Source organism: Tenrec ecaudatus, chromosome 13, assembly GCF_050624435.1.
Source record: "Tenrec ecaudatus isolate mTenEca1 chromosome 13, mTenEca1.hap1, whole genome shotgun sequence".
In the NCBI taxonomy this organism is placed as follows: domain Eukaryota; kingdom Metazoa; phylum Chordata; class Mammalia; order Afrosoricida; family Tenrecidae; genus Tenrec; species Tenrec ecaudatus.
The window spans coordinates 106,432,604-106,457,589 of NC_134542.1; the positions used below are offsets into that span (position 1 = coordinate 106,432,604).

The 24,986-nt window shown below is 41.3% G+C and overlaps 1 protein-coding gene across 1 annotated transcript in view; it reads right to left on the bottom strand.

Annotated features, from left to right (window-relative positions):
* The window catches only part of PIEZO2 (piezo type mechanosensitive ion channel component 2), a 535,104-nt gene that overhangs the window by 274,593 nt on the left and 235,525 nt on the right, over window positions 1-24,986 (bottom strand). The window contains exon 4 of the mRNA XM_075529992.1: window positions 13,016-13,058. Within this exon, the coding sequence (XP_075386107.1) occupies window positions 13,016-13,058 (43 nt within the window). The remainder of the gene's footprint in view (window positions 1-13,015; window positions 13,059-24,986) is intronic.

A 24,986-nucleotide genomic window follows, 5' to 3' on the forward strand; every position in this document is an offset into this window, starting at 1 on the left:
CATCTGTAAATAAAAATCACACAGGCATTGCGCTACGTGGAAAACATAGATAACTAGACAGTTCCTAAGAATTACATTTTAGGAAGCCAGAATACTTGTGTGAGGAATTTCAACACAAGAAGCTGCTTAGTTGGCTTCCTTGCCTAGGGATTTCCCTGACAGGAAAAGTTCTGTGAGGAAAAAAAAAAAGGATCAATGTTGTTTCAGGGGAAACTTATACTTTTGCAAATCCTTTGCTTGAAATTCTGGGAAATTGTTTTAATAGTTCAAAACCTATTACAAAATAACCAATTTAAGGGATTATAGCTATGTTATGGAGAGAGTTTCTCCTAAACAAAGATTTGCTATTCTCACAAATAAAAAATAGAAACTCCTACAGTGTAAGCTTAGCCTGTTTACAAAAGAAACCTTCTGCTCTCACCAAGCCCAAGTCTGCCACGATGCCAGACAAGACACATCCCCTGTGACTTATCGCCCCTCTCACTGTTTCTCACCAATACCCCCACTCTCTGGGCAGATGCAAATCACTTTGGCCTCACTAGGGGGAGTGCAACTTCCCATCAACCACTTTTGACTGGTGAATCTGACCTCTGCCTGTCAGATTTCTGAAACTGTACCCTAAAAATCAAAGAAGAGGCAAGCTGTGGAATCTACAAACTACAATTATTTTATGTGATTCTCTTAAAGATTGACATCTCCCGTATAGACATGGCAAGAACTTTCAAAAGTGATTTGATTTTCCATGGGCAGCAATTACTCCGTTTTAATGCCAGACTCCGTATTGAACGGCTTTCTCTGCTGTAGAATCCAGACTCTTCAAGTTCTTCTAGTTGAACAGGTGAAGTGCCCTTAGGATAAAACACTAGCTTGTGATTGGCCCCTGAGAGGCAGCATTTACATGCTGCCGGTCTGGCATACCCTGGCGGCATGATGCTAAGCCTTATAGGGGTGTTCTCTTGCAAACACACAGTTTCTTCTAAGAGGAAGTGATATACAAAAGACATACACTTGGACAGAGAGATGTCAGAAAAGACTGGGCTGTGTGATCTAAGGGGGTATCTTTACATAGTAAAATTTGAATAAGAAGGCAAAGAACAGAGGATGTCTGGACAAAACAGCCAGCTGTGGGCTGTGTTCAGGTGTCAAATATCAGGAACTTAAAATGTATGTAGAGGAAATTAGAAAATTTGACTGGAAATGTGAATGGAGATCAGTTTAGAAGAGATTTTGAATAATTACATTGGGAACTTAGACATTAATTTGATTGGCAGGTGCACGGTCTGATTATAGATGTGCACCACATAAAATAAATTAGCATTCCTATGTAGGAAAAACTGGATTTATCTTGAACAGCAAGAGTAATTTAAGTGGAAATGTCATTCCACATTTTCCGGAAGGTAACTGTGTTGCTCTGCATTGACTAGAGAAACAAATTCATAGTTACTCAGATGTGTACATGAAAGAGCTTTATATATAAGAACAATTGGATATTGAGAACACATCCCGGCCCAGTCCAGATCAAGTCCGTAAGTGGCGGAGGAAAGTAGAGGAAGGCAAAAAGAGGAAGAGCTGAGACAACAGTGGCTGCAACAAGGGGCTCAAATAAGAACAACTGTGCACGCGGCTCAGGCTGAGCGGTGCTTTGCTCTGGTGTACATGGGGCCCGGTGACTGGGATTCGCCCTGATGGATGGCACCTAACAATAATAACAATGCCGAGTAAAGGCAGTTAGTTGCAAGTGTACAAATATTAATTTCATTGTTATAAAAGAAAAAACTCAAGACAAATGTTTTCACACACAAATAAATAGACTTTGATAGCTAGTTGGGGTGGTAGGGAAAGGGGAAGACAGGGAAACAGTAGGTGAGACCCTGACCTTGAGAGGGTAGACAGATAGTAACTAAGGTGGAGGTGAAGGTATTATTATTGTATAGGAAAGAGAATAGAGAGAGCAAAGTTGGGATGTGGTAAAGGCAAACTGTTGCTAGTTTTGATAAATTGCTTAACTTGTTGGATAGAAAAATTATGATATGAACTGTAAATATGTAATTCACCATAAAAACTTAAAAATATATAAAAGAAATGTCATATCCCCTGAAATTACTATTATTTGGTGCCAAGCTACAACTACTGACCACCTTGGTCAGAAACTTAACATAAGGATCCCGATAAATGGAAGCAAAAATATGGATCAGAAGTCAGATTCCCAAAATGTCCAGACCTGCTGGCACTGGCTGAGACTATGGCCTAGAGATTCTCTGTGCAGCTGCAGCCTGAATTCAGACTATTTCACATGGCCATCTTTCAGCTCAATAACAGATTTGCTCATGAAATATGTAATGACATTCATGAGCAATGTGCATGATTAAAACACCATTTATATGAGACCAATATCTACTCAAAAGGGCTGGGGGTGGGGAGGGAGGAAGAGGAGAAGGCGAGGAGGTAAGAAAATTAGTGAGCAAGGCAATGGGATGGAAATGGTGAGAACATTGAAAATGCACGCAGTACCACTGAACAAATTAGGCAAAAATTGTTAGATGGGAACTGACTATACTGTGTAAATGTTCACTGAAAGTACAATAAAATATTTGAATCTCAAAAAAGAATCCTTAAAAGGTGGTGATCCGGTGAAGTTCACAAGGCGATAAAGTGGGTGGCGTGGTGGGTGTGTGGGAGTGCGCTCTGGAGTGAATGTCGGAGAAGGCCTTGGCCACACCAAGGGCTACAAATGGATGCAGCACCCCCACAAAGCAGGCATATCTTTGGAATTATGTACACACTGGTGAAGAAAAAAACCACACTGTGCTGTTTTCAGCGTGATTTATATTTTAAGATGTTCTCTTAACGGTCAATACATTTCATTTCGCAATTCAAGCAGAGCATCAAATGCAATTACGCAAAATAATGTTAATAACAGTGTAATCTGAAATATTGCACTGATTATGTAGCTTTATTAAGATCTACTCCCTCCTCTTCTGTTTTCACAAAAATGAGTGTGATGCCGGAGCACCCAATCTTGTCTAATTGCAGAGCGCGGGATTAGAATCTCTAGGATCAGCATCAAGTTGAGTCACCTGAGGTGCAGGGCAGACCTACATCTCCTTTCCACTTTCCCCACCATTTCTCACATCAGCCATCCTCCGCATATCACGCTACCTCTCTGCTTGGTTTGATGCTTCACTGCAATGGCCAGGTAGATTTCACAGACCATACAAACTCACCATTATGTGGTATATTAGTGAAATAACAGGCTATGATTCTGTTGCAGGATCAACTAGAAGTCACAAGACACAATTCAGGATACAAGATACAGTTCTTCGTTCAGGACAACTTCCAGCCAAGACAGCTCTTAGCTTCTTCTCGACCGTGCCAGCTCTTCTTTTGGCTTCACCAGCTGGCTGGCCCTTTTGGGTTGCTGCCCTGCTTGGCCAAGAGTGGCAATGCCTTAGCTCTACTGACAAATGCCTGGAGCACCCCGTTCCACCAGCAAGCCTCCCATCTGAAAGTGCTTCAACTGAGGTCTCTTGCTTTGTGGGTTGGCAAGCCCACTACAGTCATCTTGCACTGGACTCCTGGCCCTGACACTCATTCTACTGCCTCGACTTCTTATCCACTTGGCTTTAGTGAGACTGCTGCTGTTTCTTGCTGTATCCAGTAGTCCACCTCCCTGCTTTCTGCATCTAGGAAGTTCTCCAAACAGATACTCAGGTTCAAAGGACATACTCTACTCCAGGCTCTTACTGGTGATAGGGAGTCCCTAACCTCCAGCCTTTGTGGGACTGCTCCTACTTGTTATCCATGCTAAGAAGTGGCCCTCCAACCAAGACAATAAGCTGACAACCTCCAGGAAATCAGAATCACTCCATTTATATAGTAATCAACCAAATCCAGCAAGGTCACAAACTCTTACTGCATGGTTCTTCATCTTTGTATGCCTAGTAAACTGACCACTCCCTTGCAACCTTGTGGCCAAGCCGATAATCTTTTAGCAGAATTATAAACCCAAAGTCAGAAATACTTTCTATAAGAGAATTGCATTTAAATGCAATTGGTCAATTACTTGTTATTTTAAAATAGGCAACACTAAGCCTCCTAGAAAGTAGAGAATTTTATTTCTGCTGGAAGGTTACTTTGGGCCTTAGTTACCTAGTGTTGCTATGGCAGCCATCTCTTAAGTGGATGGACTTGAGGAACAGAAATTTAAATTCTCCCAGTTCTGGAAGCTAAAAGTCCAAATCAGTGTCTTGGCTGTGCTGATCCTTCCGTCTGTGTTCCCTGATTTTGTGAAAACCTTCGCAAGGCATTTTTGTTTCCCCAAGGCTACATATTCTATGTTTACTCTACTTTTAAAAAATCTTTGAAGTAGAGCGGTTTATACATTATGCAAAGTGTTTGCACTAGAGTAGATGACATCCACAGGTCCAGGTATCAGGATTGTAGTACATATTCCGAGGGAGTGCAATTCATTCCACGTTGTTGCTGATAGGTGCCATCCAATCAAACCCGACTCATAGAGTCCTTATACACAACCCCATGAAACACTGCACGGTCCTGTACCGTCTTCCCAACTGTTCCCATGCCTGAGCCCATTGGCGCAGCGATTGTGTTGATCCATCTCATTGAGGACCTTCCTCTTCTTCACTGGCCTTTCCCTTTACCCCTCCAGGGCCTGGAATCTCCTGACAATATGTCCAAAGCATGTAAGATGAAGCTTATCCATCCTTGCCTCTAAGGAGCACTCTAGCCTTACTTCTTCGAAGACAGATCTGTTTGTCCTTTTAGCAGTCCATGGTACTTTCGATCTTCTTCTCCAGCTCCACCATTCAAATGTATCTAGTCTTCTATGGCTTTCCTTATTCAACGTTCAACTTTCTTTTGCACATTAGGCAAGGGGAAAGACCATGGCTTGTGTCAGATGCACCTTATTCTACAATGTACCATCGTTGCTCTTCAAAAATCTAACGAGGTCTTGTGCAGCGGATTTACCCCATGCAATACATTGCTTGATCTCTTGACTGCTGATTTCATGAGCATTGATTGAGGATCCAAGTAAGAGAAAACCTTTGAGAACTTCAACCTTTTCTTTATTGATCATGATATCACGTATTAGTTAGTTGTGAGAATTTTGGTCTTTATATTGAGTGGTAATTCATACTGAAGGCTAAAATCCTTGATCTTTTATGCTTTTATTTATTTATTATTTTTATTAAGTACTTTTACTGGGGGTTTTTACATCTCTATCACAATCCATACATTCACCCATTGTGTCGAGCACATTTGTACATATGTTGCTATTATCATTTTCAAAGCATTTTCTTTCTACTGGAACCCTTGATATCAGCTCATTTCCTCCCCACCTTCCTTCTTCATGAACCCTTGATAAGTTATATATTGTTTTCATATCTTACATCATCCTCTGTCACCCTTCAACTACTTTTCTATTGTTTGTCCCCCTGGGAGGGGGTTACATGTTGAAACTTGTGATCAATTCCCCCTTCCTCCCCCCAATCCTCCTGGTATCTCTATTCTCATTGTTGATCCTGAGGGGTGCATCTATACTGGATTCCCAGTGTTGTAGGCTCTTATCTGTAGCAGTGCGCATGTTCTGGTCTAATCTTGTTCTGGTCTAAGTACACATGTTCTGGTCTAATCGGTAAGACAGAATTAGGCCATGATAGTGGGGAGGGGGGAAGCATTGAAGAACGAGAGGAAAAGTTGTATGTCTCATCAGTGTTCTATTGCACCCTGATTGGCTCATCACTTCCTTGTAAGGGAACGTCCAATTGTCCACAGAGGGGTCTTGGGTCTCCACTCCAGACCCCCACCCCATTCATATTGTTATGATTTTCTTCTGGGTCTTTGATGCCTGATACCTGATCCCATCGACAGCTCATGATCACACAGGCTGGTGTGCTTCTTCCATGTGGACGTTTTTACTTCTCATCTAGGTGGCCACTTTTTTATCTTTAAGCCTTTAAGACCGCAGACAGTATATCTTTTGATAGCTGGGCACCATTAGCTTTCTTCACCACATTTGCTTATACACCCATTTTTGTCTTCAGCGATCGTGTAGGGAAGGTGAGCATCACAGAATGCCACAATCCTTGATCTTGATCAGCAGGTGTTTCAAGTCCTCCTCACTTTCAGCAAGCAAAGGTGTGTCATCTGCATATTGCAGCTTATTAATAAGCCTTCCTCCAATCGAGATGCTGTGCACTTCATATAATCTAGCTCTCCTGATGATTTGCCCATCACATAGGTTGGACAAGTAAGATGAGAGGACCCAACCCTGATACACACCTTTCCCACTTTTAAACCATGCAGTATTATTTCCTTGTCCTATATGCACAACTGCCTCTTGATCCATGTCCAAGTTCCTCAAGAGCAATGTGAAGTGTTCTGGAATTTCCATTCTTCTTAATTTATCCACAGTTTATTATGGTCCACAGAGTCTAATGCATTTTCTAAGTGAATGATAGACAAGCAAACATCTTCCTGGTATTTTCTGCTTTGAGCCAAGCAAGATCCATCTGACATCAGCAATGATCTCCCTTGTTCCACATGCTCTTCCAAATTCAGCCTGAACTTCTGGCAGTCCCCCGTCAATGTACTGCTGCAACTGTTGTTGGGTGAGATGAGCGTAAGCAAAATTTCACTTTTGTGTGTTCTTCATGATACCATTCGATAGTTCAAGCATCCTATTAGGTCACCTTCATTTGGAATGAGTACAGATATGGATCCCTTCCAGTCCGTTGGCCAGGCAATTGTCTTCCAAATTTCCTGGCATAGATGAATGATTGCTTCCAGTGCTTCTTCAGCTTCATGAACTATTTCAATGGATATTCCATCAATTCCTGAAGCCATGTTTTTGGTTAATGATTTCAATGTAGCTTAGACTTCTTCCTACACACCATGAGTTCTGGCTCATATGCTACCTCCTGAAATAGTAAGCTGTCTACTAGATCTTTTTGGCACAGTGAGCTTGTATACTTTCTATCTTCTCTTGGCATTCCCACATAATTCAGTATTTTGCCTGTAGAAAATTTCAAATTTACAATTTAAGGCTTGAATTTTTTCTAGAGTTCTTTCAGTTTCAGATATCCCAATCATGTTCTTACCTTTTGGTTTCCTAATTCTAGGCCCTTTCACATTTCATTATACTTGGCTGTGTCTTCTTGAACTGCCCTTTGAAATTTTCTATCCAGCTCCTTGACCTTGACTTCATCCTTTTCACCATTTGCTTTAGCTATTCTATGGTTAATAGCAAGTTTCAAAGTCTCTTCTCACATCACCTTTCTGACATCTTTTCTTTCGTTCCTGTCTTTTTAATAACCTTTTGCTTTTTTCAGGAATGATGGCTGTGATTTCCTCCACAGCTCAGCAGGTCATCTGTCATTGGTGTTCAATACAGCAAATCTGTTTTTAGAATATTCTCAAAATTCAGGTGGCACAGACCCAAGGTCATCTTTTCTCTCTTGTGGATTTGTTTTAATTTCTTCAGATTTAGCCTGAATTTACATATGAGTAATTGATAGTTTGTTCAACAGTTGGCCTGGTCTAGTTTTGCTCCTGAAATTAAGCTTCTGTATCATATCTTCCCGCACAGATGTAGTCAATTTGATTTCTATGTGTCCCATCTGGGGAAGTCTATGTGTACAGTCACTTTTTGTGTTGTGAAAAGGTATTTGCTGTGAACAAGTGCTTGGTTTGCAGAATTCGCTCATGAGATCTCCAGCTTCATTTCTGTCACCAAGTCCATATTTTCCAACTACTATTCCTTCTTCTTTATTTCCAGCTTTTTCATTCCAGTCACCAGTAACTATTAGTGCATCTTGATTGTAATTTTGATCGGTGTCCAATGGATGTCATTGGCAGAATTCTTCAACTTCCTCATCATTCTTGAAGGTGGATAGATACAATCTGATCACAGATAGCATTGTACTACTACTGATTGGGAGAAGAAATGTTCTCTTCAGCAGATTGTGCATAAGTGAGAAATTTGTTTCCTTAAGTCCCTGAAAAGTGAAGGTTTTTGGTACACCCCTTTCTTTTGGCAACAAAGCTATCCCAAGGGATATAATAGTTAAGAACGCAGAATATCACTAGATTTATAAAGTCAGTCCTATGTGGCATCACCTTAACCTAGATTAATGAATGACTGTGATGTGGATATATGTTAACCGTAATCTTAGAAAAATGGTGTAAAAAAGTGCTTGAAATAAAAATATATGATAGGTACATGCCTTTCTGTTTAAGTCAACTGTGTTATAGGCAAATAAGTGTGTGTATGTGTTCATTTGTTTTCTTTCTTTTTTTTAAACATTTTATTAGGGACTCATACAACTTTTTTTTCTCATACAACTCTTATCACAGTCCATACATACATCAATTGTATAAAGCATATCTGTACATTCTTTGCCCTCATCATTTTCAAAGCATTTGCTCTCCACTTAAGCCCTTTGCATCAGGTCCTCTTTTTTCCCCTCCCTCCCTGCTCCCCCCTCCCTCATGAGCCCTTGATAATTTATAAATTATTATTTTGTCATATCTTGTCCTGTCTGGCATCTCCCTTCATCCCCTTTTCTGTTGTCCGTCCCCAGGGAGGAAGTCACATGTAGATCCTTGTAATTGGTTCTCTCTTTCCAACCCACTCACCCTCTACTCTCCCAGTATAACCCCTCACACCCCTGGTCCTGAAGACATCATCCACCCTGGATTCCCTGTGCCTCCAGCTCCCCTATGCACCAGTGTAAAACCTCTGCTCTATCCAGTCTTGTAGAATTCGGATCATGGTAGCTGGGGGGAAGGAAGCATCCAGGATCTGGGGGAAAGCTGTATTCTTCATCAGTGCTACATCCACCCTGACTGACTCCTCTCCTCCTCTAGACCCCTCTGGGAGGGGATCTCCAGTGGCCGACAAATGCGTTCTATAGTAAAGAGAAAGACACTTCACAGAAAGCACGTGGCGGGGTACCATAGCAGGGAAAGGTGGCTCTTAGCCCTGTAAACACTGGTGTAAGGAGAGCACGTGACAGACCTGTGAGCCTTCCTTTCTGCTACAAAGTGATAACTGAGGACAGTTGTGTCTCCTTGTTATTGGAGAAAGCTTTGAAGTGCTAGCTGACTCGGTTACTCTCTTTCCTTTTGATGTGACTGCTTTCAAAGCACACCGCTGCTGGCAAATAGACTGATGGGAACACTCAAAGGAGGACATGGCACCAATCAGTCACTGCTTCTCAGAGCTGCTCAAAGAACCAGAGAAAGGCACTTAAAATGGAAGTGGAATTCCCTTTCAGAACAAACAAACAAGCAAAAACACAACATGCTAAATTGGAAATGAAAATAAGCGAAGCCATGTTTCACAGCATTTGCTTGCCCCAACTAGTCTTGTAACTTTTAATGTATAATAACGCCAAGAGACAAATATTAGTTCTACATTCAAGATGCTTAAAGCTTTTCTCCCTCAGCTCTTCCTGTGACCCTTCTGTAAGGGAATGCTGTGAAAATGATGATGGCAACATAGGTACATATGTGCTTGATACAGTGGATATATGGATGGATTACGATAAGAGTTGTGTTTTTGCTTGTTTGTTTGTTCTGAAAGGGAATTCTACTTCCATTTTAAGTGCCTTTCTCTGGTTCTTTGAGCAGCTCTGAGAAGCAGTGACTGATTGGTGCCATATATATATATATATATATATATATATATATATATATATATATATATATATATATATATATATATATATACCATATTGAATGAAGGGGGAAGTGCAGAGTGGAGACCCAAAGCCCATTTGTCGACCACTGGACATCCCCTCATAGAGGGGTTTAGGAGAGGAGATGGATCAGTCAGGGTGCGAGGTAGTACCGATGAAGAACACAGCTTTCCCCCAGATCCTGGATGCTTCCTCCCCCCAACTACCATGATCCGAATTCTACCTTGCAGGACTGGATAGGGCAGAGGTTGTACACTGGTGCATATGGGGGCTGGAGGCACAGGGAATCCAGGGTGGATGATACCTTCAGGACCAAGGGTGTGAGGGGCAATGCTGGGAGAGTGGAGGGTGAGTGGGTTGGAAAGGGGGAACTGATTACAAGGATCCACATGTGACCTCCTCCCTGGGAGAGGGATGGCAGAGAAGGAGGGGAAGGGAGACTCCGGATAGGGCAAGATATGACAAAATAACAATGTATAAATTACCAAGGGCACATGAGGGAGGGGGGAGCGGGGAGGGAGGGGGATAAAAGAGAACCTGATGCAAAGGGCTTAAGTGGAGAGCAAATGCTTTGAGAATGATTGGGGCAGGGAATGTGCAGATGTGCTTTATACAATTGATGTATGTATATGTATGGATTGTGATAAGAGTTGTATGAGCCCCTAATAAAATGTAAAAAAAGAAAAGAGGAGAAAAAAAAGAGAAAATGATTAGGGCAAAGAATGTACAGATGTGCTTTATACAATTGATGTATGTATATGTATGGATTGTGATAAGAGTTGTATGAGCCCCTAATAAAGTGTTTTTTAAAAAAAGAATCCAACCCAAAAAAGAAAAATCCCCAAGTAACTTAAACCAACTGCCATCGAGTCAATTCCGACTGAGTTCAATGCTATAAATGGTTTCTGAGGCTGTAAATCTTGGCAGGGGCAGATACCCTCACCATTCACCTGCAGAGCAGCTGGTGGATTTGAACCCTCATTCTCGTTAGCACTTATAAGGAGGTTCAGGTGCTGGAAGCAGCTGTCCTGTTTGGTGAAGTGCAGTGCCAGTAAGAGTGAGGGAACTCTCGAAAAGCTGGACTGACTGACAGGAGCCCGGCCATGACTCACACATAGGCAATCAGGAGAATGCTGCGAGAGCAGGAAATGTTTGCCTTGCTACAAGATTTTGTGAGTCAGATGAGTGCAATAGCAGATATCCATTTCTCTACCTATGTGTCCATGATCCATCCATCCATTCATCCATCCAACCACCTGGGATAACTGTGAGACCTCAATGTGTTGGTGCTGAATAAGAAGGGAATCTCATACTGAGAAATAATTAAATTGCTCCATCAATTAAAATATGCAAAATTAAGTACAATTCTGGACCTGGTGATAGAAGAACTATTCTCCAAAACATTCTAGGCACACTATCAGCGTGATCAATACACATACAATGCATTTTATTATCATGAAAGATATACTTATATAGGTTTTATAAAAGATTTACTTTTGTAGGTTTACAATTACTTTTCTCTTTCCATACCTCCACTTATATCGAAAGTTCAATGAAACACCCCCAAGGATGGCAGCAGAGAAATCTGTAACAAGGCTGTCCCTCGACTGAAAGGCTGAGTTGCCTTTGTTGGCTGTTACCTCTTTTGCTAATGATTTTATACTAACCCAATCAAACGTTGTTTCTCTGTTTGGGGAGATGTTGTTACGTGACTCTGAGTCAATCCCAACCCATAGGGACCCTATGACAACAGAACAAAACAGTGCTGGGTCCTATGGCAGCCTCAGTGGTTATATGTAAGCCCATGGATGCAGTCACTGTGTCGATCCATCTTGTGGAGGACTTCCCCTTTCCCCTGCCCCACGACTGCCCCAAGTCTGATGTCCTTTTCCTGGCACTCATCTCTCCTGATAACATGTCTAACGTATGTGAGAGGAAGCTTGGCTGTTCTTGCCTCTAAGGAACATTCTGGCTGTAGTTCACTCAAGACTGAGCTCTGTCCTCTTGGCAGTCCATGATAGTCGCAGTACTCGTTGCCAGCACCATCATTCAACGGCATCGGTTCTCCTTTAGCTTTCCGTATTCCCTGTTCAGCTTTCAATATGGAGGAGGCGGTTGAAAATACCATGCTTTGAGGCAGGCACACCTTTGTCTGCAAAGCAATATCCTTGCTTTCCAACACTTTAGAGAGACCATACGTTGCAGATTTACCAAGTGCACTGTGCTGTTTGATCTTTTGACGGCTGGTTTCCATTCATGGACACTGATTCAGAATCCAAGCAAGACGAAATACTTGACAACGGTAGACCTTTCTCCATTTTCCACACTCTGCTTGTCTGTCCATCTGGGGAGATACTCATGCAGAGCAGAGACCTGGTGGTGTAGTGGTTGTGAGTTGGGCTGCTAGCCCAAAGGTCAGCAGTTCTAAGCAACCAGCCGCTCTGCGTGAGAACGATGGGGCTTTCCACTCTTGTAGAGTTACTGTCTGGAAATGTACAGGGACAGGTCTACCTGGTCCTACAGGATCGCTATGAATCGGCATCAACTCTAGGGTGGTAAGTTTGGAGTTTGTTTTGGTTTATTCATGCACATACTTTTTAAAATTTAAGAATGACATCATCTCAGCTCTTCAATTTGTGACTAATAAGACCTGAATATTTTAATAATTAGGGAAGCATCAATGTCAATATAATTTTATCTCCATCAACACCACAGCACTAACTATGGTTTTCCCGGATTCAAGATAGAAAATAAAACACAACTCATTGCCATCCAATCAGTGTCGACTCACAGCAACACTGCAGGACAAGGCAGAACTGTGCTTGTGAGTTTCTGAGACTGGAATTCTTTAAGAGAATAGAAAGCCTGACTTTCTATAAGGAGTGACTGATGGCTTTGAACTTCTCAGGACCTTGCAGTTAGCAACCTTTTGCACAACCAGTATGCCACCAGGGCTCTTGGATTGAAAATAGAGGAATGTTAACTCTATCTAACTCTAAACATCTGTGGCTGATTCTCATAACTCTCTGAAGTGTTCAAGTTATCTTGTACATTGCTTTATAGTTTACATAGGCACAAATTGTCCCACTTAATCTACATTTTCACTCTGTTTAGGCAACTATTAAAAGATCGACTTTATAAAGAAATTGAGGGAGGCGTGGAGGTACAAAATGACTTGATCAAGGTCATGCAGTGGTGGCAAGATTATTGATTTATAAAGCACCATTATTAATTACATGAAACAAATTTTTACGTTGCTATTAAAATGTGGAGTCATGCTAAGTAGGGTTTACCTTTCAAAGCCAATTTGCCGAAATGTCTTCTCCCATGTTGAGCCTAAAGAGAAAGAAAAATCAATTAGTGCCCACCAGTAATTCAGAAATTTCACCGTATCTTTGCATACCCATGCCAGATATGGGATTTTACTTTTAACTGGGATAATTTGGATTTCACTTTTTAAATGCATTTTTCTCACCTCAAGTACATAATGGCTTTTATAGAAAGCATACCCCAAAGGATATAAGTGGATTTACCCTGAAACATAGCAAAGCTCTCTTTAACTATCCGGCCACACTGTGCTCTGATAAAGGAGCCGGCCACCAAATTCTAAATTTATCCTGCTAAAAATAAATATATAAATAAATAAAACCAAGCACATTTTCACTTGCACTCACTAAAATTCAGCTTTTAATTTGTGTAAACCTTCCCAACACAATCGCTGAAGACAAAACGGGTGCATAAGCAAATGTAGTGAAGAAAGCTGATGGTGCCTGGCTAACAAAATATATAGTGTTTGGGGGTCTTAAAGGCCTCAAGATAAACAAGTGGCCATCTAGCTGAGAAGCAAAAAAGCCCACATGGAAGAAGCACACCAATCTGTGTGATCATGAGGTCTTGATGGGATCAGGTATCAGGCATTAAAGACCCTGAACAAAAAAAATTTATCTTTGTGAATGAGGGAGAGAGCAAAGTGGAGACCCAATGCCCATCTGTAGACAATTGAACAGTCCCTCACCGAAGGGTCACAAGGAAGAGATGAGCCAATCAGGGTGAAGTATAGCACTGATGAGACATACAACTTTTCTCTAGTTCTTTAATGCTCCCCCCCACCAACTATCATGTCCCCAATTCTACCTTACAAACCTGGCTAGACCAGAGCATGTACACTGGTACAGATTAGAGCTCCCAACACAGGGAATGAAGGACAGATAAATACTTGGATTAAAAATAGAGGACCAATAATGGGAGTAGGAGGGGAAGGGAAGAGGGTGGGGAGCAAAGGGGAACCAATCATAATGATTGATGTATAGCCCCCTCCCAGGGAACAGATAACAGAAAAGGTGAAGAAAGACAATGGTCAGTGTAAGACATGAATTTTTTTATATAAATTATCAAGGTTTTATGAGGGAGGGAGAAAATGAGCTGCTACCAAGGACTCAATAAGAGAGAAAAATGTTTTGAAAATAATGATGTCAACATATATACAGATGAGTTTGACACAATGGATATATGATATGTATGGATTGCGATTAGAGCTGTAAGAGTCCCCAATAAAATGATTTAAAAAATATTTTTGTAGCCTATTAGAATGAAGAAAACCCTCAGAAGTTTCATCTTACTAAATACAATTTCTTTATCTCACAAATGAGGAATATAATGAACATTTCCTTTATTAAAGAAATAAATATTCAGTAATCTCTTTCTTGAAAACAAGCATTCAAGTGGTATAACTTAAAAAATAGTAAGTATATTTAAACCCACAAATGAAGACAAATGTTATAAAAACATTTCCTACAATTTTCCCATTATTTACACATAATGGTTCCCTAGACTTCACTGACATATAATAATGTTTAAACATTTGATATAAAGAAAAGCCACAATTTCTATGCAAAATAATTTACATAAAAAACTGCACTAATGCATGTGACGGATTTGCGTGAAGGAGTCCTTGGATGGTGTAAAAAGGTTAAGTACGCTTAACCCAATGGTTGGTCGTTCAAACCCACGCACAGGCACTTCAGAAGACAGTGCTGGCACTGTGGCCCCAATGTTGACAATGTCATGGAGTGTTGTTCGACTATGCACGACTGGAGCTGTCATGAGCTGGGATGGACTCGATGACAACGAACAATACTGCAGACAAGGGTTTGCTCTAGCCCAGAGTGTGCATTTTCTTGATAGTCAGCCAGGGCTACCAGATTTGCATCTCAGAACTGTTCCAATTAAATACCCACAGCGCTACGTCCCACTGTTGTTTGAGCCTCGCAGTGGATGATGAACGTAAAATGTAATGCTGTAAATACCAAAGGTGGATGCAGCATTGGGTGGCCAGCGCCACTTCACTTCTTTCCCTGAAGTTCCAATAAGCGGACGCTTCCTTCTGGAGGACTGAACCTTGGGCGTTTTATCATGTGGCCTCAGTGTCTCCTCACCGGAGAGAGGCTTTCTCACGAGTCACGAAGCTATTTAGATGAGGGCCAGGATCATCTCCTTGGTCATTTCTGTGGACTAGTTTTGTTTGTTTTTGCTTGGGGGAGGCTGAATAATGCACACACACACAAACACAGAAGCTGATTCAAGTTCATTTCCCAGATAAGGTTGGTTTTATCCATAGGTTCCTTGTGAAGTAGGAGAAAAAGACATGGGGATTTTGGATAACCAGTTCAGGAATTTCTCCTAACTCCAGGCCTACCAGAGTGGGTCCTTATACACATCTGTCCTGACAGCATTCAGAGATAAGAATCCTTAACTAGGGAATTCTTTAGAGACAATTGCCCAGGACCTGAGATCTTAGCCATTAGGGCATTGGGAAAGAAGACACCATTCTATCAGACTAAAGTACTGAAGGCCAGTCGGCAGCTGCGGCCTAACCCATGGGAAACAAAGGAGGAAGAGAGGCTAGATTCCCCCGTTCAAGAGGAAGCCAGAAAACATGAGCCCTGAGCAAATGGAAAGGTCCAGAATTTCACTCAAGCGCAAGCTGGGAGGGCAATCAGCTGTAAGGAGTTAAAGATGCTACTCCTCTTGAGTTCTGGCTTCCTGTGAGAAACAAAACACCTTTAATGTCCATTTCCACTGTGTTCTCAAGGCTCAGTATCTTCCAGAATTCATTTTTCTCTCCTGATCTTTAAGAAAAACCAAAAAACCCTTCAAACCCCAGAATCATTTTATTCTCAAACTAACAAAATATAAATTATTTTGTTACACTGCACTGTCAGGCTTCTCAAAGATGAAGCTTTAATTAAGAAGTAACTCCATCTTCTTATTTCTGAGAAATATAAACTCTTATGCAAGCAGACAGAACAAGTTGAAAACTCTCCATACAAAACTCCTTAAAGCACCATAGAGACGGCTGTCCTAGGAGTCCTAGAAGTCAACTTTATTAGTCATCTAAGCATCGTGTGTACTGTACACAGTCAGCATTTTGTGCTATTGATGGTAAAGTCCTGGTTGTTTTTAGGTGCCCCCAAGTCAGTCTGACTCACTGCGACCCCACTACCATAGAGTGAATCACTGCCCGGCCTGCACCGCCCTCAGGATGGTTGCTTTGTTTAATTAAGCCCATTGCTGCAGTCCCCATGTCAGTGCATCTCGTTGGTTGAGCACCCTCCGCTTTTTCATTGGCCCTCGACTTTCCCAGGTGTGGGGTCCTTCTGCAGGACTCATCTCTCCTGACCACATGTCCAAAGTACCTGTCTTACTATGCTAGGCATGAGATACAATAAATACGATTCCTGTCCTCAAAGACCACATCCACTGGAGGCTTGGGTTTTTATGGCTTTTGTAAACACTTAATCATGACAAAGTAAGAAACAAACAATAAATGGAATCAACTTATCCAGATCCTTTGGCACCAAAAACAGTTTTGGTAGCCCCTTATTCAGTTTCTAGAGAATTCTTTAAAATCCACTAACGAGGTTTTACGTGGTAAGGAACTATTATTCATTTTCCCCAAATCATTGGGACACAGAGTGAAAAGAAAACGAAAGCAGTTGGCAGGCTTCCCTGATGCAACACTTCAAAGTGAGATTTGCAACGCAGAGAAGTCGAGGGCATGTGATTCTGTTCAGGGAAAGAATGAACATCAGCAACCCAATCAAGAAGGTGTGAGGCTTAAAGAAACAGATCAAATTAACCAGGGGAATCTTTTACCTCTTCTGTTTTAGATGAAGAAGTTAGACATGATGGAATGTGATCTTTCCACTTCAACAGTTGCATTTTATGGCAATAATATCTGAACCACACAATTAAAATTTAGTGAGAGCCCAGAAGGTGGATATAGTCAATACTGAACATGAGGGCTTTCCAAAGTGGCACAGCCACATTAGAAACCTTCAGTTCTGGCATCTCAGTCATTCACTCCAGAGGAAATGTCTGTGCCTTGGTGTGTGATGTGTTCTCCCTGAAAAAATGAATACTTCATTTACAAAACAAGAGGAGCTCTGCTGTAATTGTTTCCTACCCACAAGGTCTCCAGTTCAAACCCACCAGCAACTCCATCAGAAAAGGAAGAGACTTTCTGCTCCTGGAAACATTTAAAGCAGTGGTTCTCAACCTGTGGGTTATGACCCCTTTGGGGGTCAAACAACCCTTTTAAGGGGGTCGCTTAAGACCATCTCAAAACACATATTTCCGATGGTCTTAAGAACCAAGATACCGCTCCTCTATCCGTCTCCAGGCTGGTCCACCCACATGCAGATACGCCCACATACGAGTACACCGCTCCCCCCATCCCCCGAGTGATGATATCATCATGCCAAGCCCATCACATACACCCCATACAAATACAGGTATATGTGACAGGGTTGTTGCGTGTACACAGCAGCTACTGGGTAGAGAGCAACCACTGTGTAGAAAGTAGTTGCTGTGTTGAAAGCAACTACTCTGTTAAAAGCAGCAGTATTGGAGGTAAAATGACACTTCATGAGTTATAATTACTGGGTAAATGCAAAATCATGTACTGTAAAATCATGAACTACTGCAAATAAAAAATCTGTACCATGGGAAATTAATCTGATTCTGATTGGTCTTTTTATGTTCAGCTGTGGTTGATTTGAATACTTCCCTCTTGTGACAGTAACAGGTATGTAAAAAATGGTAAATCATAGGAAACTTTAATGAACTATATTGACTGAACTATGCCACGTACCATCTTTTGTATTATTAAATGTATTGTTATATATTGTTTTCATTAGCAAACTATCCCATGACAATGGATCGTGTAAAGAAGAACATTAAGGAAAGAAAATAGAGTGAGGATTGTTTACAGTATGGTTTCACCTCAATAATGACAGCAGGAATTGAGAAACCACAATGTGTTATTTGTTGTGAAGTTCTATCAGCAGAATCTCTGAAGCACAACAAACTAAATCGCCATTTTGATAGCAAGCATCCGAGTTTTGCCGGCAAGGATACCAACTATTTTAGATGCGAAGCTGATGGACTCAAGAAAGCCAGACTTGACACTGGTAGCAAGTACCACAAATGAAACATAGCAGTCATTGATGCTTCATATTTGGTGGCACTCAGAATCGCCAGAGCTATGAAACCTCACACAATTGTTGAAGATTTACAGGTGCCAGTGGCCATAGACATTGTTCGAGTTATGATCAGAGACAAATTTGTTATGAAATTGAGCATAATTTCCTAATCTAATGACACTGTCCGTAGAAGAATAGATGACAAGTCTGATGATATTCTTCAGTACATAACCCAGGAAATTAAATCTGCTCCACTTCCAATATTTAGCATCCAGATTGATGAATCTACAGATGTTGCAAACTGTTCACAGTTATTGGTTCATGTGAAGTACATTAATCATGGTGACTTTAAAGATGAGTTTATTTTTTGCAAACCTCTTGAAATGACAACTATTGCATGTGATGTATTTGACACAGTTGGTTCCTTTCTGAAGAGCAGACGAGCTCTTGGGAAAAGGTTTGTGGTGTTTGCACAGATGGTGTTCCAGCTATGCTAGGATGTTGATCTGGATTTCAACATTTGGTACTGAATGAGTTACCCAAAGTCATCAGAACTGAAATGTGACATAGTATAAGGAAGACAGAAAGGGAATCAATGCACTTTAATATGGTATTTGCAAAAAATATTGAAAGTACCACAGTCTTCCTAAAAAATAAACATATCTATCTTGGAAGAAGTACAGTCAGAATGAGCCCTAAGAGCAAGAAGGGCGAGACCTTGGCTCCTGTACTTTGGACTTGTTATCAGTAGAGCCCCAGCCCTGGAAAGGACACCATGCTCGGCAGAGTAGCCGGCCAGTGAAAAAGAAGACGGCCTCAGCGGTGTGGATTAGCACTGTGGCCGCAACAATGGACTAAAACATACCAGCAATCATAAGGATGGCGCAAGACCAACCCGTGTTGCATTCTGTTGTATTTAGGGTTACTGTGAGTCACAGTTATCTGGACAGCACCTAGTAGCAAGTCCATCCACTATAGCCAGAGGGAGGTGTAGGATCATGGGACCCCACATGAGGAAGGTTGAGAACCACTCATTTAAAGCCTCAGAAATCCTCTGGTACATTTCTACTCTGCCCTATGGGGCTGCTATGTGTCAGAATCTACCAGACAGTGAATTACAAAATAAACACAACTCTAACACACACTATTATTCTCCCCTCTTCCCCTGTCATTCCTATACCCTAACTACCTAACCTTCCCTGCCAGTGCCCATTCTCCTTTTGATAATACTAACTTCATTCTTTGTTAATGATCTTTTCCAAAGTCAATCAGTTGCTTCTGTGGGGGTCCCATGATCCTACACCTCCCTCTCTGGCTATAGTGGATGGTCTTGCTATTGGGTGCTGTCCAGATGACTGTGACTCACAGTAACCTTAAATACAACAGAATGTAACATGGGTTGGTCTTGCGCCCTCCTTACGATTGCTGTTATGTTTAAGCCCATCAGCTCCTCATTTCCTTCCAATCTCTCCAGCTATACCTCCAAGGGTCCCAGGTACTCTCTCTAAAAATTCAACTATCCTGGATTGCATAGACAGAAAAACCCCATAAAACAACCCTACAGCTAATAACAATAATAAAGTAAAACAGCAAAACCTCAATGGAAAATAAAGCAGAAAATATTTCAAACTAGAACAAATTTAGATGGATCATAAAGGAGGTCAATTGACAGGGCACTACATTTTAACCTAACTTCATCTTCAACAATCCCCTTCCAATGAATTCTGCATGACAGCAAGGCCATTCACCGCCCTGGTCCATGCTCAGAGGGGATTCGCCAGGGCTCAATCCATGTGTATGTCCTCTCCACCTCAAAACAGAACAAAACTGAAATATCTTTAAAATGGGTCACAGGGGAGATCAGAAAACAAGCAATTACATTTCAACTGAACTACATCTTCCCTAATGGACTTTACCGTGATCTCTGATAATGAGTCTCTTCACATCCCTCAACTATGGTCAGAGGGGATTCACCAGAGGCTTAATCCATGTGTGGATCCCGAAAATGGATTTGGGGTTTCCACTCTCATCCATAGCCTTCTGTAAATCAGGTGTTCACAATTTAAGCTTTGATATCATTCCCTTCTTTAGATTTGGCTTATATTATTTACAATCCTTGGATCACACAGGCTGGCATGCTTCTTCCAAGTGGACATAGTTGCCACTATACTTAGATGGCTACTTGTTTGAAAACCAGCATTTAACACCCAAAATCCCATTTTTTCTGATAGCTGGGTGCCATCTTGTTTCTTTACCACACTGTGCTATGGCTCTTATATTTTCAGTCATCTTTTCACTCAGGTGAGCGTCAAACAGGGCCATGTCATAAGGCCTAGCTATTCTTAGATTGGAGCTAGAATGACTGGAAGGCCCAAATCCATCCACACCTTCATAGTTTGTAAATGTCTCCGTTTCACTCTAGAATCATCACTGTCCTTTTATGTGGGCATCCCTTCCACTGCCATCAAGTCACTGCTGACTCAGAGCTACCCTACAGGGTAGGGTAGAACACCTATGAGTCTCTGAGCCTGCAAGTCTTTAGAGGGCTAGAAAGTCTCATCCTTCCCCTGCGGAGCTGGCTGATAGTTTTGAACTGCTGACCTTGCTGTTAGCACCCCAATGCACAACCACTACACAATGATAGTGTCATTAGTTTAGCCAATGGTATAGAATTTAAGACACTGTCCCAAGCCTACTGGCTGATGCTGTTTTTCTGGTAGCAGTTGTGGCATGCCTCCAGGGGAAGAAAGTGTTACCCAATTTAAGACTCCTCTTTCCCAGTACAATAGAAAGACGGAATATGTGGCACAGACAAGAGGGAAAAAAAGAATTTAAAATGTTGTTGAGAAACAGAAATTATATGAGTATAGACCAGCTATGAAAACATAATGCATGAATTGTTGACCTGTACAGATTGAACTTAAGGTGACTGAACACTGTCTACAAATGGGGGTTGATGATAAGGCCAATCTTCCAATCACATTCACTCACAACAACAGAATCATGCCTTCCAGAACAATGAAGCAAGGAGGGCCTCCTTTGGGATGATAAGTCATGGTAGCTCCAGGCCGTCATTCATTGCCTTGAGGCAAGAGGTTCTAACCAAGTCCAACATCCACCATTCTCTGTCCTTGGGCTCATGGTCTTCTGCTTCTTCTCACATTAGAGTTTCAGCCTTAAGACCAATGGCTACCGGTGTATTTGAGGTTAAATCCCAGTTTACTTAGTGCAGTGTCTACTTTGAGTCGCTCTAATGTGGCCGATGAAAGATACTGTGCATTTCAAAAGAGCCCAGAGTCCAATGGATTACCAAGAGCCACATAGAGAACATTAAAAAAATGTTTAGTTAGGATTATAGTACCAGACATATTCTCCTATTGGGTTCTACATATTACATTGTCTTCTTAAACTGCACTTGGCATTTTTTATTCCACTATTTTTGACCAACTAGATCTGGTAAAAAAGGAGCAAGGCCCTGGGCTGTTGTTATGTGGCTCCTTTGCTGGTTAGATTTTCAAAACCGGCAAGCAGCCCTCGTTCCTGGCTTTTTAGGAAACTGGTATAAGGGATCCCAGTTCTGGAAATGCTCTGCTCCATGACACATGTCAAAGCATGTCTGTAAAGAACGATTCAAATGTGCAGAGCAAAGCAAGGGGGAGAGAGAAGTCTTCCGTGTGGCATTTCCGATGACGCTAGCCCTCGTCTTTTCTATTCAAAGGGAAAATAGCCTTTGTTTCGTCCTCCACTTTTATGCTTGTATTTCAAAGAACACTATATATGAATGAAGACCATAAGATTTTAACAATTTCTTAACTATCAAAATTGGTGATGGAAATGAAAATAGTTTTTAATACATTTGAGTCCATTTAAATGGACAGAGTGGACATTTTCCTCAGTCTTAAAACTAACAAGAAAAGCAGGAGCTATTTTGTAATCCCTTATCAAATGCTAGGTAAGATGATCATCTTTAAAACTCTAAAGACTCAGTTATGCTGCTATGTCCCCTCTCCAGATAAGAACATTAGTTGTTAAAGAGATTACAGGCACCACACTGCATGCCCTCAGCTTCGGGACTCCGTGCATTGCCAGACACCGGCGCTGAGTTCTCCTGTCTTCCTCCTGCTTCAGTACGCTTTCCTTTATCTCTTTCACATCATTGGTCTTCTTCCTTGATCGGGGTATGATATAGAATTCAAACTTGTTTCTGCCTCGACACACAGTTGTATGCGTTTCATTATTAGTTTGAGAAGCATGTGAGTGCCTGAAGCAGAGGTAATTCTCATCTAACTTCTTTCAGACACCTTGAACCCCAGACCTATGAGTCTTCCTACAGCAGTTTTGTTAAGGGATTAGATGTGCAGCATCAGTGAAGCCTGTGACAAGCCATGCACCCATGTGTAATCCGCAGAGAGTGGAACATGGGGGTGGTAAGTTTAAAATGTATTCTAATTTTTCTGTAGTAGGTGGTTACAACCACAGGATTTTGCTTACTAGAAACGAGATACTTTAATCACAAGTCTACTTCGAGTAATCTGGATTTCCTTAGACGTGTTGATCTTGGATGTCTCCCCCTTTCCTTAGCATCACACTACGGAGTTGGTAAAAGGGTCCCTTTCAGTTTGCAATATTACTTTTTCATAAATGCTACCTCTGGAAATGATAAAAGGACTCAATCTTTACATTGTAAACTTGTTAGTCTATATGTCATTATGTTTCCTAGCTCGTTATTTTTAAATCACGTTCTTTCTATCAATGTATTGCTCAATTTCTAAGACAAAAGCCAAACAACCTATATTTTTCCTGTGGTTTCATCCTATAGTAAAATACTGATGTTAAATGAGGCACAGATTTTCCCTAGTTGTACAGTTTTATTTTTGTTTTTACAAAACACATCTAAGCAGTTGAGAACTGCTTGAACTTGGAGCTGCGCCTCTGCTTTTTCAAATAATCAGCAAAAAGGGCCTCATGGTTCAGGGCCGTGTGAGTTTTGGCCAGCATGTGCCCATAAAAGATGGAAGGATCCTCTTTCCCTCTTGAGGCTGTTCTGTAGCTGAGCATGTGACCTGGCACAAAAATGGGCGACAAAACATTAAAATATCAAGAAATCATACCAGTTCCAGCTTCCTATCAAAAGCTTCCTTTCTATTATTTTTAACTCTTTAAAGGAATGTTTTAATATCCAATAAAAGAAGTCATGATTTACTAGATATGGGACCAGGTACCAAATGTGAGACTATTAGAGAAAAACGTATTCTACATCTGAACCAGACAGAACATTTTATTTTGTAACGGTAAGATGCCCTCGTGTGGAATTTTAGCTGAAATCTATTGAACCGCAGAGACAGCTGCTCTCATGGAGGACCTGCTTCTAGTGATGCAGTCTGCCGATTTCAAGGATTTAATTTAAGCATTTTGGGTTAAATGGTGAGATATGTAGATACTTCCATGTCCTAATTCCAGGATGAGATTTGTTACTGAGTGAAAAGTAACTCTGGATATAAAGATGAGAATGTTTTCTTTTTTAAAAAATTATAAAATGCCACTTTCATATAAATGGCATTGTCTTAATACACACCATTTTTATTTCAAAGTCAGTTCTCATGTGTTTGCATTGTTCGTTTCCCCCTGGTCTGGAAATTCGTATCTAAGTGATACCTTTTTCCATGTTTCAAAGCTCTGCATAAGGTGTTCAGTGGCTTCTTCCTCTGAAGTGGGGAACTGAGACCTTCTGTGTTGTCTGGTCATAGCCGGGAAGCTCTGCTGAAAGCAGTTCACGCTGGGTGACTCTGGTGACATTTGAAACACCAGCGACACAGCTTCCAGCATCACAACAACACACAAGCCACCGCAGTACTGCAAATGGACAGACAAGTGGGTACTGAAAACAAGAGGAATTAATTGTATGATAGTTTGGGAGGCTTGACTTACAAAATTAAAGTGGTGGCGGGGCTGATCCCTTCTACAGGTTTTGAGGAAAATATGTTCTATGTTTATCTCATAACTACGAGTAAAACTCGGAAATCCTTGGAGTGCTTCAGTTTATGGACACACCATGGCTTTCTCTACCTCCATCCTCACATGAGCTTCTTCCCGTGTGTAGATGTCCCTGTGTCTAATTATACACACCCTACTCGTAATGGAAGAGAGCTTCCCCTCTCCTGGTCACCTTACCTGTGGATTTGCAGGTGCAATGTGTGAAAGGTCTTCAGCCTCTTACCTGGCCAACAGTTTTGGGATTTGTCATCCCCTACAGTCATGAGTCTTTTTCAATGTAAATTTTTCTATGTGTGTGCGTTTGTGTACACACACACATCATTGTTCTGTTTCTCTAGAAAACCCTGACCCAAGACACTGGGAAACTGCCTTCTGTCTTCTATATAGATGCCTATGACAGAACATTAAAAAAAAACTTGTTGTCAAATGGAATTAAAATATAATGAAAATTTCCCATAATGGTTTGAAGCCCCCTTGTATTTATGAGGAAGTCAGACGTTTATTTCTAATACTATCACCATCATCATCACCCTACCTTCCCCTGGTCCCCCCAACTTCAATAACTTTTTTTCCACACTCAGTCCAAGAATTAGAAACAACTGGGCAATAAGAACGTGTGTGTGCGCGCGCGCGTGTGTGTGTGTGTGTGTGTGTGTGTGTGTGTGTGTGTGTGAAGAAAGAGAGAGAGAGATGGACAGTAAGAGAGAGAGTTGACCCTCCATGACTTGATGACGTTAGGGAGACATGATGCTCTGAGGGAAAAGTTACAGCTATGGTTATACCAAAC